General features: G+C 50.7%; 1 protein-coding gene across 1 annotated transcript in view; it reads right to left on the bottom strand.

Moving 5' to 3' along the window:
• Nucleotides 1-16,662, bottom strand: part of NCOR2 (nuclear receptor corepressor 2) — a 140,513-nt gene that overhangs the window by 86,034 nt on the left and 37,817 nt on the right. Inside the window, exons 4-6 of the mRNA XM_027689672.1 lie at nucleotides 16,588-16,644; nucleotides 11,431-11,483; nucleotides 716-782 (exon numbers count right to left, since the gene is read on the bottom strand). Of these exons, the coding sequence (XP_027545473.1) occupies nucleotides 716-782; nucleotides 11,431-11,483; nucleotides 16,588-16,644 (177 nt within the window). The remainder of the gene's footprint in view (nucleotides 1-715; nucleotides 783-11,430; nucleotides 11,484-16,587; nucleotides 16,645-16,662) is intronic.

Raw genomic sequence — 16,662 nt, forward strand, 5'->3', positions numbered from 1 at the left:
CTGGTGGGGGCTGTTGGCTGTTCTGGCATTTACCCTTCTGTGCTGATTCTGCTTCCCAACTCCTGCCAGCAACGACCACAACTGTCAGCACCAAAAACGTATAAATTCTGTGAAACCCACTTGAACCCTCTCCTCTGTTTACTGGGGACCTGCAACAAATGCCTTTGAAGCCCCATAATCACTCCCACCTTGCCCCTTACCTAACCAAGACCCATGTCCTTAAAGGACACCGAAACTCTTTCGAGGGCAAAGCTACCTAGAGACAAACTGGCGCAGAGCTTGGATTTTGTTTTAAACCACAAATTCCTAGAACATTGCTCTGTGGTCAGCTGGAAGGAGCCAGAGCAGCCTCCAGACCATTTATCGGAAGCAGAGTCAGCTTGTTTCACACCTCTCTTAGGGTTCAATTACTCACAAAATAGACATTTATGCTGTGAATAGGCTTTCTGAGATCAATGATGGGCTCCGCTGTGATTAAGCCAACCCCACATGTTTGCTCTGCGGGGGGCACTTGCGGAGGGAGGCACTGCCTGCAGCAGGATCAGGGACCTCTACTTCACATCCATGTTATTTTAAGCAGAAGAGATTCCACAGCAATGCAACAGGCAAAGTACCGAGCACCAGCACCTCTCTGCTGGAAATCATCCTTTTCTTTCTCATGTAATAAATTACACGGCTTTATACGTATAAAATACAGTCTAAAGGAATCACTCACCCACTGTTTGCGCGCATGATTTCTCCTCTTAAAGTACAAAATTAACTTTTTCCGCATTGCCTGGTTTCTGTAAAGAGAGAAAAGAAGATGAGATCTGATTAAAGAGGAGGCTAAAATACACAGCCTGGCTTTCCCCCCCTCCCAAAGCAGTTTGCAACACAGTTTCCACCTTAACTCGGAATTACATCAACTTCATAGCAGCAAATGCTGTTATCTGGGAACTCACACCAGCTTAGAGAAAGACAAACAAACCCTCCGACATAGGGAACCTCGCCCACATCTGTTGACGTGGACTAAGGTTCAGAACTAAATTAATAAACTCCCAATTCTGTGAACCTTCCCTGTTTGCTCAGCATCGCATATGGGCAGACACTCAGCTCTGCATCTACCAATGGGTCAGGTTGTTTCTTCATTATTTTTACACGTTGATCTGCAAAACCCCAGTGGGTTCCCAAGAAGGGGGGGGGCTCAGGCCAAGCTCTGCATGGCAGGAGGTGACCCCCCCAAGCACCGCAGTGTCTGGGGCCAGCAGTGATGGGGCTGTCGGTGCACACGTGCTCCCAAGGCGTTGTTCAGCCCGGGCTCCAAGGTGAAGCCTTCTGCATAAGGAGGCAGGATCACAGCAGGGCTTGCAGCACTTATCTCCTGACCTCTTGCTTCCTTGGAGCCGTGCCCAACAAAGCTGCAAACAACCAGCCACGAGAGCTCAGCCACTTGCAGAATTAGGACCTCAAGGGAGAAACCAGCCACCGCAACTCCAGTGTCTGCCCAGACACCACCCTGCTTTCTTCTTCTTTCTAAAGGCAGCATGACATAAGTGCTCAAATAGAAACAGCACCAGAGGTGAACGGAGCTGGAAAGGCTGCAGGAGCTCCCAGAGCCCGCACGAGCCCCAGAGCTGAGCTCCTGCGGTTGTTTCTGTTACTAATATTCACAGCAATAAAATCTCTAGGTAAAAGGTACAGATCAGGGGCAAAGGAGTTTCCTTAAGTCTTCTATCCCGATTAAAGGCAGAGCTGCAGTGTGTAATTACTGATCAGGAGCTTAGCAGTCTCACATAGGCATGTTCTGTGGGATTTAGTCGACTAAAGAGACACCCTTGCTGCTTCCTCATTCCCCTCCTGCCTGGCTAGCGGGAAGGGAAAAACCACCCTCCTCTCCCTATAAATCCCTCAGCCTAATCAGCAGCAAACAGGACTGTTTGGGAAGGGGCAGAGGGTTCAGCTCACTGAGAGAGGAAGTGGGGGCAGTCCTGGCTAAATTTAGGGATGGAGAACATCGCAGAAAGCATCCACATTTTTCCCTTTTTTAACTCTCTTCTGGTTACACCACTGAACCATGCACTGGCACACACAAGAATGACAATGATCCCACAGCAAGCGCTGTCCTGGGAAACACAGGTCCCTCCAGCCCACTGCTGAGGCTGCACCTCTGTGCTGGCAGCATGCTGGGGGATCCATCCCACAGGCACGTGAGCAGCCTTGGGTGAGGGGGCCTTCAACCAGGACCACCTCAGAAATCAAGCACAGCTGCTAGAGGAAAGGCAGCAGGATTTAGGACAGGGATAACCCTTTCTCCAGCACAGCACTGTCACATTCAGCTTTGTGGCCTCTTTTTAGTTTATCAAGGAAGAAACTCATCAGGCTTGATTCTTCAGGTAAGGGACGAACACAGAGTCCCTGATCACTGCCTGAGCTGCACCACGTCTTCATTCCCTTTGCCTCTGCCTTCAACCCTTTGATGCAAAAACAGACTTTGATTTCCAAGGCAGTGCTAGCAAGCAATGCTCATATCAATGGAAAACACCAGCTACCAGCAGGGAACAAGCTCCCATGTCCCCAGCTAGAGCCACACCGAATCCCTGTGCACTCCCGATTCCAGGCAGCACCCACATCAGCAGAAGGCACAGCCAAGTGACGGAGCTGGAGGCTCCTGCAGACCTGACACGTGGATCCACAAACGGTTTTCTGACTGAGGGCTTGAGTAGCAAGCTACATCCTTTGCTTCTGTTTCAGGAATCAAAGTGGCATTGATCACTGGGGGAGGAAAAACCAAATAAACCCATGCACGGGGCACTTTCTGCCTTTGCTCTTGTTTGACATATTTTTATGAGAGACCCACTGCTGTTGTGGGCTGCACTATGAAGCCCAAAGGCCACCTTGTTAGACATGTTTATAACTACTGCTGCTGCCAAAGGCTTTTCCCCTCTGGATCACACAACAGCACCACCTTTTGTTTCTGCCTATGTGGGGCATCCATGGAGGAGCCTCAAAGGGGGTCGCAGGTGACTGGCTGAGCTACACCTCACTGCTCATCTTGGTGCAAACAGCATTCACCTGCCTTTAACGGTGAGGGAAACTGAGGCACAGAGTTGCAGTGACATCTGCCCACCTGTGCAGGGAGGGAGGCATGAGAAACAAGGAGTGGGATAATGCTGTGCCGAATGCTCCAGAGCATCCATCTCCGGACACACAGGTAAGGTCCATCCAGCAGCATCCAACACCTGTTTGTCAGCCCCAGCTCCTCACACGTTCCTGCATCCCTTCATGTTGCACACAGAGAGCTTTCATCACCGGCCCCAGCGCCGTGTGGTGCCACAGCAGGCAGCAAACCCCGCAGAGACCCCGTCGGACAGATTTCCTTCCAGGGCTTCAGCTTTGTGCGAACAAGCTCTGACGGGTCACTGTGCCCAACAGACACATTCTGGTTATTTGTTTGTTTATTCCAATTCCAACAGAGGCTCTAACACAGAGAAATCGCTGGGGTGACAAGCATGCATGGGGATGGTTCCCAACAAGGGGTCATGGATTGTCCCTTGGGGCCAGCCCAGCTACAGCGACCTCTGCTCTCCCCACGTCAGCCTGGGTGACATCCAGGAACAATGCGGGACTTTGACACGCTGCTGCTGGATCTGCCGCTCAAGTTCTCGGAAAAAAGGAGCGTAAATGAAGGAAATTAGCAGCTCTAATGCAGCTGATGGGTTGCCTTGAGTTGTGCATCATGGCTGACCTTGAAAGTGCTAATACAGGCAAAGGCTTAATGGCTCTGCAGCTGCAAAAATCAGGAATGCCTTGAAAGCTGGTGTATGTTTACCACCACCCAGGCTGAGGTAATCAAAGAGTGAAAGGATTAAAACAACAACAAACCCCCTCATGCCCTGAATGTTTTTGCCACTTTATCTTTTTTTTTGTTTTGTTTTGTTTTTGCATAAGGTCAACCTTTCAAAGGTTAATACAATCTCGGTAAATATAAATAGGCTTCACAGTTTATCTTGCTACATGTACTGCTGTTACTTAGAAACCGTTTGCAGGGAGGTTAATTCGGGCCACATGTCTCCGAAGCACACGCTGTGCTCCCTGGGCAAATCACCGAGCCGAGCACAAGCGCTGCGGCACAGGCGGGGAAGGTGAGGGCTGTCTGCTGGGAATCGGGCACGGATGTAACCCCTGTGGAGTGGCACATGGGAAAGGTCGCTCGTGCGAGGTGCCAACCCTCCTTCATCCTCCTCCTCCTCAGCCCGTGGTTTTCAGGGGCACCAAGAAAAGCATCACGGATGGAGACCTGAACCGCGGGGAGGTGAAGAAATCAGGCAGCTCCCAGGCAGGAGGAAGGGAGGCTCCTTAGATAAAGCAACAGTGACTCTTGTGGGCAGTTTTAAGTATTGCTGGGCTGGCACGTCACACCACGCCGGGTGGGGAGAACGTGCGAGCTCCCTGCCCTGTCCTCGGCGGTGTCCGTAAGGACAGGGCAGGCTGGGAAAGACACAGAGCCCACCCAGCTTCTGGCGAGCTGGTGTTTGGAGCCTGCCAGATGGCACATCCTCATCCTTGTGGTCAACGATTCATTTAATGGATGGTGCCCATCTGCATTCCTGATTTCCCTGTGGCTGTGGGCTCCCTGGTGTACCCATGGGGAAGGACCTTGCTTCTGGTGCAGCTTCACACAGCATCCCCCAGCACGAGCTGCCATTTCTCACTCGCCTGCTTCAGTGCAGCCCCAATCTAACGTTTCCCTCTGAAGGCAGCTCTCCTCCAGGGTTAGGACACAACATGCAGTTACCTTCTCCATGACAAAAGCTACTCCAGCCCTTTGGTCACCAGAGGAGCTTTTCCTGCAACTTCTCCGCTCCTCTGCAGGGAGCAGGAAACAAGCCAGTGTGGGTCATGCACCACAGCCTTCTCCAGAGAGACAATGACCATGTGAGCTCCTACAGATGCCAGGCACAGAGTTGCCTCCAGACAGCCCAGTAAGCAGGATTCACACACTGTCTACACTCTTGGGTGCGATTCTGCAAGAGGTTTTTATCCTTGTATAACTCATCCTCACCTCCCAGCCCCACTGCCTTGACTGGTGAGCCCACACCGGAGCAGGATTCTTGGAGCCAGCCTCCAAACCGCTGAGTGAAACCCATCTCCCTCCCTGAACAAAGCAAAGTGAGCCCTGTGGGAGCAGCCGCTTCCACCTTCACTGGCTTGGCCCAAGGTTGTTTTTGTTTTATGGCTTTCACAATGGAGCCAGTTAGGGAGAGAACCTGTAACTCCGACTTTTGAGTTACTTGGCTCAGATCCACACGAATGACTTGGACGTGATCCTTCCGGAGGCTGCGATACTAAAAGGATGTGCGTGCACACATGCGTGTCGGTGCTGGTGTGTACCCACGTGTGGACACTGCCAAAGCCCTGGGATAAGGCTCTCAAAGGATACAAAGAGCCAATGCACTGCGGCACACCTGGCCAAGCCTGCCGAGACCTTCAGCCGGTGCAAGACGAGATGAAAGGAAGTTTGATATTTGAGCAAAACTAATCAGGGGTATTTAATTACACAGGAACGTCTTTCATCAAACAGCCAAGGCAAACAAAGTAGGGACCAAGCTGCAAAGAGCAATGGGAAGGAGGCAGCCAGCAGCTGGCAACGCCATTGTACAGTGAGATGGATCATGCAGGCAAGGGTAGGAAACGGAGGAAGCTCCTGGCAACTCCAGCCAAACAAAGCACAGGGATATGAGGGATCTGCAAATCAGGGGACCTGAGGAGCACAGCAAGAACACTCTGAGGTGAAACCAGCCAAGAGGCAATGGAGACCAAAACAGTTCTGTCCCCCCTGGTGAGGCCACTCCTGTTTCTCACTGGCACCAGGATCCCAAGCTGCAGCTCAGGGCAGTCACTGACTCCCTGCAGCCACAGGACGCCCTGCAGCGAGGGCAGGGAGCAGGTCACCCTGTTCACGGGTCACCGCACGCATTCCCTTGCTCGCTCTGAAGTGGCTGGAGCACATGGCTCCAGCTGCTAACACACTGTAACCTACTAACCCCACAGCAGGGCACGCTCCTGGAAAGCCAGCTGTTTGGAGCAGTCCCTTCCAATATTCAGCAATGTTTTCTGGGGAAGAAAAGGAAAGCAGATCTTTAGTTAATTTACCCCAGAGCCCTTGAGCACTGGGTTGGGCTAAGCCTCCAGTGCTATTGTGCCTCCGAGAGCAGAGTGGCAGAGGTTCATAACTCTGGATGTACAGTGAGCAGGCTGTTTGTGCCCAGAAACAATGCTCAGGAGAAAGCAGCCATCCCGAGGTCTCCCAGCCTCTCAAATCATGTCCTCTGCAGCTCCAAACTGCACTCAGCATTGGAGGTCCAAACTCAGCACTGTAACTCGTGAAGCAGTTTATGCTGTTAATTCACTGGTTCACACACTGAGGCCAGTGAGATGCTCCAAGGAGGAGATGCCTTGGCAAACACGGGCACCTTGCACTGGCCAGACCCCCAGCACTGCATGCCCTGTCCCTGAGCCATCTCCTTGTGAAGGTGCTCAAATGATCCCTTGGGCAGCAGTTACATCCACAACCACAGTTCCTAACACCAGATGAGAAATTCCTGCCCATCCCCTTTAGCACCTATGAGCTCAGGACCAAAATGAGACAAATGCAAGTGCAGAAGCACTTCTGGTCATCAGTCAGGCACCCGTCCTATGCCTCTGTCTTCCCCTGAAGCCCAACACTGAAAGTCCAAATGTTGCAAGATAGTCTCCCCAAAACCAGTACTGGCTTTTCACTGGCAGGAGAAAGAAGCAGAAGGTTGCAGTGTGTGTCTCCATCATTTAGTAATTCATCATCAGGTAATGCTGCTGCCTTGGTGCATGCCAATAGAGAATAAAAGAGATGAGAAACCTTGAATGGGATGAGCGGGGAGCTGCTAGGTGAATTTCTAATGAGGAAAATGTCTACAAGCACTAATAAAAAGACCTGAAAGAGAATGCATTAGTAATGACAGGGTTTGAAAGAACATTTGTGTTACATGTCAGGCTTCAACTATGAATTTAGAGGCAATCCAGTGCTACTAAATCCCCTAAACAGCAAGTAATGAAAAGATGTTAAATTTCCCAACGTGACAAGTGCTTTTGAAAGCCACAGTTGTGAGACTTTCAGAAGAAAGCTGTTCTGCTCTTTTGGGGGGGGCATTTAGAAAACAAAAAAGATATTCAGAAGCCCTGAAACCTCTCTTAAAATCCTGACTTCAGATTTTGATCCTGCAGAGGCAAAGTTCCCCCCCTCTCCCTGAGAAGCTCTCAGCTACAGACAGCAATCCAAATGTGCAAATATTAACAGTACGCTCAGCGCTGCTGCCACTGGATCCGGACACATGAGAAAACCCAAATCACACCAAGCTCTCAATCTGTTTTAACTTTACACTCAGACCCTGGTTCTCCAACACCTCTCCAAGCATCTCAAGGGGATGCAGCCTGGTTTCACCCTGATGTTCCTGAATTTCAATGCAACAGCAAGGAGAAGCTCTCAAAGGGAAGGTTTAAAGCAAACCCTGTGAACAGCACCTTGCACATACTTACCCTGGGCTCTTCACTTTTCCTTTTGTGTGCTTTTTCAAGGCTCAGAAGCTCACATTTTGCTTTCAAATACAAATCTCACAGAAGATGATTGCAAGATGACTGCTTTGGGAAAGGGGGGAGGAGAGTCCTACCAGGCTGTTTTTCATGGCTGACTGAGCAGGAATCTCCCGCCGTAGAGACGAAGGCCCCCTTGGAGACTATCTCTCCAAACAGACAGCAGGTAATTGATCCTGCTCATGTGAACAACATCTTGTCATTTTTCAAACACTTGGAGGAAAGAAGGTTAATATCTTTGGAGCCAGGAGTCTGGGGAATACGTGAAGTCACTACTGTGGCAGGGCAGGAAGGGCATCTCTCATCCTTGCACATCCATCTGGCAAAGCACTGAAATAAGAGACCTTGACCAGATGCACTGGGGCTTCACTGGTGCACCAGTCAGTGCCTTCTGCATTTGTTGTATTTCATCAAAATGTAAAAAAAAGGGTCTTTGTAACCTCCTCAACTGATGCAGAATTACTCAAGTGGTCTCCAGTTGTGTTCAGGGCTGTGACTCATCTTGAAGGAACTTGTTGGTCTGTTGCAAAGCCAAAAAATTTTCACCTTGAAAAACAGCCAGGGCCAAGCCAGCTACAGGGGCAAAGATCACCCCATCCCTAGGAAATGAGGGCACTAAACATCGTCTTGCTCTCTTCTTTCCTGATGAGAGAGTGGCAGAGCCCTTCCCTCCGACAGAGCAGGTATTTCAAACAGAAAGGACACAGTCCCATCAAAGGTAGGTCAAGTCTTTGGAACAAACCACTCAAGGGTGCCTTGGATCCCGTGGCAGATGTAGCATACAAAATTAACCATGTTTGCTCGAAGCCTGCACTCACAGGTGAACCGAAGGGACCGCGCAGACGGGTAACAGAGCACAGCCAGGCAGCTAAATAGGACTTAAAAGCTTTTGAAGCTGCAAACACTGGAATGAACTGGGGCATGAAATTAATTTTAACTGTACTGAATAGGAGACAGGCCATAAAACTCCATGAAAATAAGAGACCGGTAACATTTTAGTAAGAGCAGAAATTCTGCCGGTAACTCCCCAGTCAGCTCTATTAGCATATGTGACTCATCCCAACTGAAAAGCAAAGCAAACAAGAAGGGAGAATTAAATGAGTGTTGCAAGGCAGAGAGTATGGCTGTGAAGAAATCGAGGAATCCTGGCTTTGTGATATTCAAATGCCTTCCCACTGACATTTGCAAACATTCAACTGAGAAAAAAAAATCCACACCAGGAAACATTAAGAAAAAAAAAACCCCAACCTATAAAAAGTATTTGTGATAGTTAACAGCCTGGCCATCTTGTGCCCAGGTATAAGGCTCCAAAACCACCTTCACGTGGCAGCAGTTTCCACTTGGCAAAACGCAGCCAGGATGCAATGAGGGTTTGTGGACAGAATCAAACCCCAGATGATTCTCCAGCAATCTGCCAAAAGGCTTTTTCATCATGGCTAAGTCTGCATAGGGTGAAGCCGTTCAGAAGAATCTGCATCCAATTACACCTTGGCAAAATATAACCTGTGGTGTCCTGGCAGCTGTCCTGGTGCTCTAATGCATCTGGCTGGTGACTCCCAGCACCCTGAGGATTTCCTCCATCTCCTATGGAAACAGCCACCTCCAGGCTATGGAGCAGAAGCTGCTCTTCTGAAGCAGAAAGGCATAAACATATTAAGAACAAGGGAAAGACAAAAAATAACTTCAAATGCATCCCATGGAAAAGTTATAGTTGTATATATAGTTATATATAGCTATACAGTTGTATATAGTTACATATATGTGAACATCCAAGCATGAATTTGTCAAAACAGGGAAGTTTAGTATCTTTTCCTCTTGGTCAAAGGACCCTGAATTATTTGCTTGGAAGAATCACTGAAATCTTGATTTCCTATCTGCCTCCCAAGCATCCAAATGTGCTTTAATGTGCAGCAGGGACACAGGGATGGAAAAAAGGACACACCAATTTCTCTGCAGGTCCATCAACAAGTAGCAAAGTGCAGATCAGACCCCAGGACCTCTGAGGCAGACCCATGCCCAAAAGCAGCCAACATCTGGAGCCCAGATTGCTCAGGGGCCTTTCTCTGACCTAGATCTGTAACTGCACTCGGCTGGCATCAATAACCAGCTGAAGGCAGCTAATTGCCAGGTTTCTGGAAGGAGGAGACGGAGGCTTTTCATTAAAATGTGTGGTTTCCTTCCCGTATTTTTGCAGCATTAATCACAGAGAACATTAACCCCAAGCCTGCCTGCTCCAACCTCTCCTTGGTCTGTCACCACCACCACTACAGGGACTGCTGCTGCCCGGGGTGGGGATAACCCTATGGATGCCTACAGAGGCAGGGATGGAAGGGAGCACGTGCTCCCATGGCACTGGAAGCTGGTTTGACTGGGCTTCACCTCTTGTCAACAGTTTCACTCCTGACCTGCACAGTCAGTTCCCTCTTGTTTGCTGCCTCTGTCTTTCAGGCAGCAACCCAGGACAGGAAATTGTTTAAATCACAGGAAAATGTGATCACAAACCCACAAATATTGGCAGCGGAATTGAGAGTGGGTGAAGTATCTGGATCTACTTTTTAACTCGTTCTTTCAAGGACAAAACTTGCAATCAGCTTGAAATTGCCACCTTCTGTGCCTGGATCAGGATGGCTACAGGGCCCTTCAAGGCAAGAGAAGGTCCCCAAGAGCTGGTGACTCCCACACACCATCAGTGCCAGGGGTGAGACACAACCAACAACACAGAGAACACGTCCTTGGGCAAGCACCTGGTGCTGCACAAGATGCTTTATCATTTGTCAGCCCACTGAACTGACAGGCACCCCCTGAGCCCCATGGGAACCGAGGGGCTGGGGGTGCTGCTGGGTTTGAATGTTTTACAGCGAGTGCATTGCCGGGATGATCCAGGAAGCCTTGGGTGGAGCAGGAACGAAGCGGGGCCAGGCAGCAAGCAGGTCACGTCACCAAACCCTCCTCACTGCAGCCCTTGGGGACAAGACAGCCCCTAAACACCACCAGCTCCCACCACGCTCCCCTAGAGCAAAGGTACAGGAACTCTTCCCCTATAATTCCCTGGGATCAATTAACATACCGCTGAAAAGCAAGAGATTATTAACTTTTGTTAATAGATTATTAAAGATGATTATCACCAGCTGACCGAGCCCGTACCAAAATAGACATGCTGCAGGCAGCTCAGAGCAATCATCAGTTCATTCAAGGCAGATAAAAAGTTTCAGATCTGGTTTGACTATTTAAATTTCCAACAATAATCACAATTATCGCTATTCTCTTTATCTGTTCCATTTCTTCTATGTTCAGGAAGTCACTGTGGTTATTAAACGCACGCTGATGATTAAATCATGTATTGAGGTGATAAGTCAAATTAGATGATTGCTAAGTCTCAGTAAGTATCTTTGAAACAACCAGTTGTTATTAGACATTCAAGAGGTCCTTCATGAAAATCTAATTGTAATTGCAACTTTCCATTTTACCTCATCTTTCTTGCATGCAAACACACACACACACACACACACACACACATGCTGGCAGCTGATTTTGTACTTCAGTCTTGGTGAAATACAGAAGAAAGCGCTCAAGGTGAGCGTTCTCTGGGAAAGCATCAAGGGACTGGCCAGGACCTGCATCCACCCCCTGAGAAAAATCAAACAGCACCTTCAGCATCCGCCTGAAGCTACAGCTCCCGACTGCTGGGCTCCTGGAGCTGCTCTGATAGGATGCTTACAATTCCTCGGCAGTTTTAATCCAGGTCTGGGAGTGAGCTGGCATCCCTCCCGCTCCAGCCTAATGCCCAACCTGACATTTAAAACAGCTTTATTGCCACATACTTACATTTTAATGTTTTCATGGTACTGCCTGGTGTCTGAAGGCTGGTTGTATAATGGCTGAAATAAATAAGAAAAATGAAAAGGTATAAAAGGTACAGTCTGACATTTAGAAACTTAAACCCATCAGAAGCGCTGCCGCCTCGGTGCAGGTTCCCAGCCCAGGCGACCGTCCCCGTGTCCCCAGCCCTGCTCCTGGCTGTACTGGAGGGTGCTGGCTCCCCGCAGCGCCGCTCGAGTCCCGGTGCATCCCGGCTCAGCCTGTGGGAGGGCAGGCAGTGCTCGAGAGAGCTGGCTCAGAACAAGCAATTTGCGACGTCGTCCAGATAAACACGGCACGGCGAGGACGTGGCTGTTATTCACCGACTGAAAACGCAGTGCGCCTCGGAACATATGACACGGGGGAGGCGAGGGGAAAGGGGGGCTTGGGGAGCGGGAAGAGACAGTCTGTGTGCTGCAAGTTGTTATGTCTACGCGGCAAAAGCCTGCCTGAGCCCTCCCTGGGAGCCAAGCGCAGGCAACTGCAGGCAGGACAAGCGTTCACCCCTGGGGTTTCCAGCAATTCCAGGGGTGGGTTGGCCCCTGCCGCATGTCCCACAGTCCCCTAGCATCCATATGTAGAGCAGTGATGGTCTGTCCCTCAGGAGAGGCAACTGGGCTCCAGAGGACAAGTGTTTTTCCCAGGGTTGCCCCTTGGAGAGCCCAGTGATTGTGGCTGTCTCCAACACCAGGTGTGAGCACCCCTCATGGGGCTGCTCTGTCCCCCACATCCTCAGTGCCGGGGACTTCCATGGGGAGTCAGGAGAGCTGGATCCATCCCTTGTCACCTTCAGGTGGTCACTGCCCCTGCTACCTCTCCTTTCCCATCTGCAGGGTGATGTATCCTTGGGAACCTGCCACGATACAGGGTCCCACCTCTGGAAGGGAGAGATATCACAGAGACCACACTCAATTCCACCCACTGTGATTAACAGCTCAGGCCACACTCCAGGACCTGCCATCAGTTGTGTCCACATCAGCAGACTGACAAGATGCTCAGGATTAAGGCCTTCAACACTTCTAGTCACTGTCTAAGCTGCTGTGAATATGTCCAAGACTGGGCTAACGCAAAGCTTGTCATGGTCCAACCATCACCAGCAACTGGGCACCTAATGACCACAGTTCAGGTCCAACCACAGAAACATCATGCAAGTACTCAGGCAATTCATCCACAAACCTTCCCCAAACCAGCTGTGAGCATACAACATCTGTGGCCAAACACAGGCATAGGGACGTGTGACATCCAATTCCTGGCTGAAGGCAGCATCCTGGCCATGGATACTGACACACCAGCTCACCCTCCTACTGTGGTCACGGGGCTGAGACTACACTCAGGGTCCACTTGATTTCATCTCAGATTAAACACAGGAAAAGCGCAAAACATCTGCTGAGCATCTGCTCAATCAGGTGAGCAGCACAGAGGACAGGACCTGCAAACAGAGGTGGGTTCCTTTCTCCTCCATTTCGAAGAAGGTGTCACTCTTACTTCCTACATGGTATCTGCCCATCACCATCATCGGTGCTTGGCACAGAAGCCTGTTTTTCCACACAGCCAGCCTGTCTCTACTGCTCTTTAAAACAGATACTGCCTCACTTCTCCCCTGCCACACACTGGGACAGCAACATTGATCCGCACAGAACGCAGACTGGGTGTAGCTCTCCCTACTCTCTGCAGCCCATCCTTGCTGCATCTTGGCACCAACAAGTCATCAGCTCCTTTTTCTGGCTGCCCTTGGACACGTCCCTCCTCGCTGGGAAAGCACACGTAATCCCCAGGCGGAAGGGGCACAGAAGAGGCACGTAATCCCCAGGCAGAAAGACACAGTGAGATGAGCCGCCGTGTTCCAGGAGGGATGCGGGGCCGACGGCAGCATCCGGGCATCTGTTACCTGGTGAGGGGACAACAGGCTGCAAGTCTGCCAGGAGACACCTGGCCACCCCGTGCTGGCAGAGCCAGTGCAGATGAGAGGGACAAGCAGGTTCTGCTGAAGGAGATGTTCTCAGTGGTGTCCCTTCCCCAGGGGCGTTTCTACCGTGAATCCTCTCAGAGCTGCTGGTTTGACTCCAGGCTCAGAGCTGGCTGTGCACTTCACGCTTGGAAAGCTCAGAGGAACACAGACATCCGTCTCATCACGTAGCTCGAGGGAGGCAGGTCTGCACCAGGGAGAGAAGAAATCGAGCCACAGCTCCAGAGCATCACGTCCACAGTCACCCTGGAAAGGCTTGACTGGAGGAACCGCTGGGTGGCCTTGACCAGTGACTGTCTCTTGGAAGAAGAATGCAGGAACTGGAAATACTGATAAATAAAAGTGTTTCTCTTCCCTTTTTGCTCATCAAAATTGAAGCAAAGAAGCTGGCATATGGCAGGTCACAGAGACCTTCCTCCTGGGAGAAGCAGTAGAATTAACATTTTGGTTTGGACCTGGGTTAGAAGATGCTCATGTGCACATGCACAGTAGGAATGCCCTGATGCCACCCAACTCACCAAAAGCTGATTATTCCTTTCCATTACAACCTATCTATGATATAAACAGCCACTTAATTCTTAGTAAGAAAATGTAAGTGTTAGCAGACAAGCACTGGAACACATCACTTTAAAAGAAATGCCCAAACACTCAGAAACAAGGAACTCTGGGACCCAAACACAAGATCCATATGACACCAGCATCTCAAAGAGATTTCTGTCTGCACAACAGCCTCAGCACCCTAACTCAACCCATGCAATGGAGGAAGCCCAGGAGACAAGTTCTACCTACCCAGAGGGAACTTATCCTCACAGATTAAATAGTTAAAGAAACTTTATTCTCAGCATGCTGTAAAACAGCATCTTCCCTCAGAGCCATCTGCAATCTGCACAGAATTCCACCTTTCTCACTGCGTAAGGAGAAGTAAAGCTGACAGGTCAGATGGGTAAAGGGACATGTTCAAAACATCCACAGTGCTTTTCTAGAGTTAGGGACATGTAATAAATTTCTCTGGGGAATGACATTTAAGAAAAACATAATTGCAATGCAAAGCTATTATTGGGAAAGCCCTGGATTTACTGAAAGCTCTTTAGAAATAAAACAGAACAAAAGGTTTCAATTGCTTTCTGGCCACTGCAGGGTTCAGACAACATATCTCAAAGACATTTCTCCCTGGGGAAAACATGGGGTCATTTTTTAAATGGTACCGCTACACTGGAGGGATGAAACGAGCGGAGTCCTGGTTTACTGACTCAATCTCCTCCTGACATAGATGGAAGCTTCCCAAGACCTGAACTGGATCCCTGCTTCCTGGGAATTCCTGGGCCTCCAGCTCCATCCTGCCAGCAGCACTCAGGACCCAGTGACCTCCTGCCTCTCTGCCATGACTGACCGATTCCTACTGCGACCTCTCATCTCCCCCCATCAGCCCCATCACGCTGTCACCGAGCCAGTGACATCTGGCACCATCGCCGCTCAAAATGCACCAACTACAGCTCTCTGAACAACCAGAGCAAGGCACCCAAGCAGAGCCCACAGCAACACATGACCCTGTGTTTCAGTGACAGCCACACCTCTCCTTGCAGAGACTGGACTGACACCAGGATGCTCAACCTCCCTTCAGGAGACTCCCAGGCTTGTGGCAGCCCCAGGGCTGGTGCACGTGGTGTGTGACACTGTGGAGCAGGCGGGTGCATCGGGCAGAGAGTGCAGAGCTGCTCTCCTTCCTGGAGCTGCTTCCTTTCCAACTCAGGAAAAGATCTGATTATTCATCTTGTCTCTTGCAGGCTGTTGGCAGCTCCCAGTGCTGCTGTGCCCGACATGGCGCATGGGCTGGGCCATAGGAGCTGTCTCTCTCTGGGCAGACAGATGAGACAGTCTGCAAGATGCACACAGAGCTCAGCTTTGTAGGGTTTTCTCAGAGAGGTTTCCTCTTTTCCCCTGCCCTCCAAGGAGTAAGGGAGGGCGACAGTGGAAAGGTTTGCACTGGGCTCTGCTACAGCTCTCCTGTGCAGTGTCAGCACCCACGGACAAAGCATCAACAAACTGAAAAAAGAAAAAACGGGAGGAAAAAACCAAACAGGAGGAGGAAGGAAAGGAGATCCAATGTCTTTTAGATGAGGAAGCACCAATCCCAGGCACTGCCAATCTTCAGAGCAGAAAGAGCAAAGGGTTTGACCCTGGTGACTCAGAGGAAAAATAATGAGTGTTACCTCCCCAACAAGGAAGTGGGCTTTGACACGTACAGTAATTCCCCTGTGACCTCTCCCTTACGCACCAGGGAAGCCAGCGATTAGTACCACCTCCACAAGGCAAGTCCAAATTACAGATGCAGAGGCCTGTGCGCTGCCTGCTCCTACCTCACAGGAATGGCTCCCTCCACTGCATCCCATGGCTGGTGCAAAGCAGGAGATGCTCTGTCGGGCTGGGTCCAATCCTTCCGCCAGCACTGCTGCCAACGCACCTTTTCCAGGCACCCTTCGCCAGGACTCAGCCCCTCAGGGGTTGTTTCCAGCCACCCCTCCACCAATCAGTCCTTTGACTTACAGATAGATTTTGCTGGATGAGGGGGTAGCCCAAAATTGGCAATTTATTCTAAGTTGTTCTCAGATTCCCTGTGCATGAGAGAGACTGAAATAGGAAGCGTGCGAGTCCTGATACCTGCAGGTCATCACAGCTGTGGCCAAGCTGTGCTCAGAGAGCACCCTCCAGCACCCTCCTCCCTTTACAGTGGGTGGGACAGAGGAGAATCCAAGCACCCATCCCTCCACACAGCACCTCGAGGTTGGCTGCCCAGACAGCAGCCCCACAGCCCCAGTGCTGTGGCTTCCACCAGCAGACAAAGCCATCAGCATCCCGAGTGGAGGCAAACTGTGCTGGAGCCCCTTCCACCCTCCAGCTCCTCTGCAGCACACGAGGAAGGAGCCAAAGGGTTAAGGCTCTCTGAGGAGGGCTCTGTGTGTGTGTCTGCCTGTGTTTCAGTACTCATCTCAGTCACTTTGCTTCCTGCCTTGGTGCTGTGCCAGCGAGAGGTCCAGGCCAGCAGCAGGCTTCCTTCTGACAGACAGACACACACACAGGGTGCCGCGATCGCTCACCGCCCAGGAACCTCTCCAAACCTGGCCCAGGTCCCGCTCCCCACAGCCAGAGGTAACACTCACCAGCTCCACCTGGGGACCCAGTCCTTCCAGGATCCGGTGGGCAGCCTCCGCCTTCTTCTGCAGGGAGGAAAGGGG

Source organism: Neopelma chrysocephalum, unplaced genomic scaffold (genome assembly GCF_003984885.1).
Source record: "Neopelma chrysocephalum unplaced genomic scaffold, ASM398488v2 Primary Assembly neopelma1_77, whole genome shotgun sequence".
Lineage (NCBI taxonomy): Eukaryota > Metazoa > Chordata > Aves > Passeriformes > Pipridae > Neopelma > Neopelma chrysocephalum.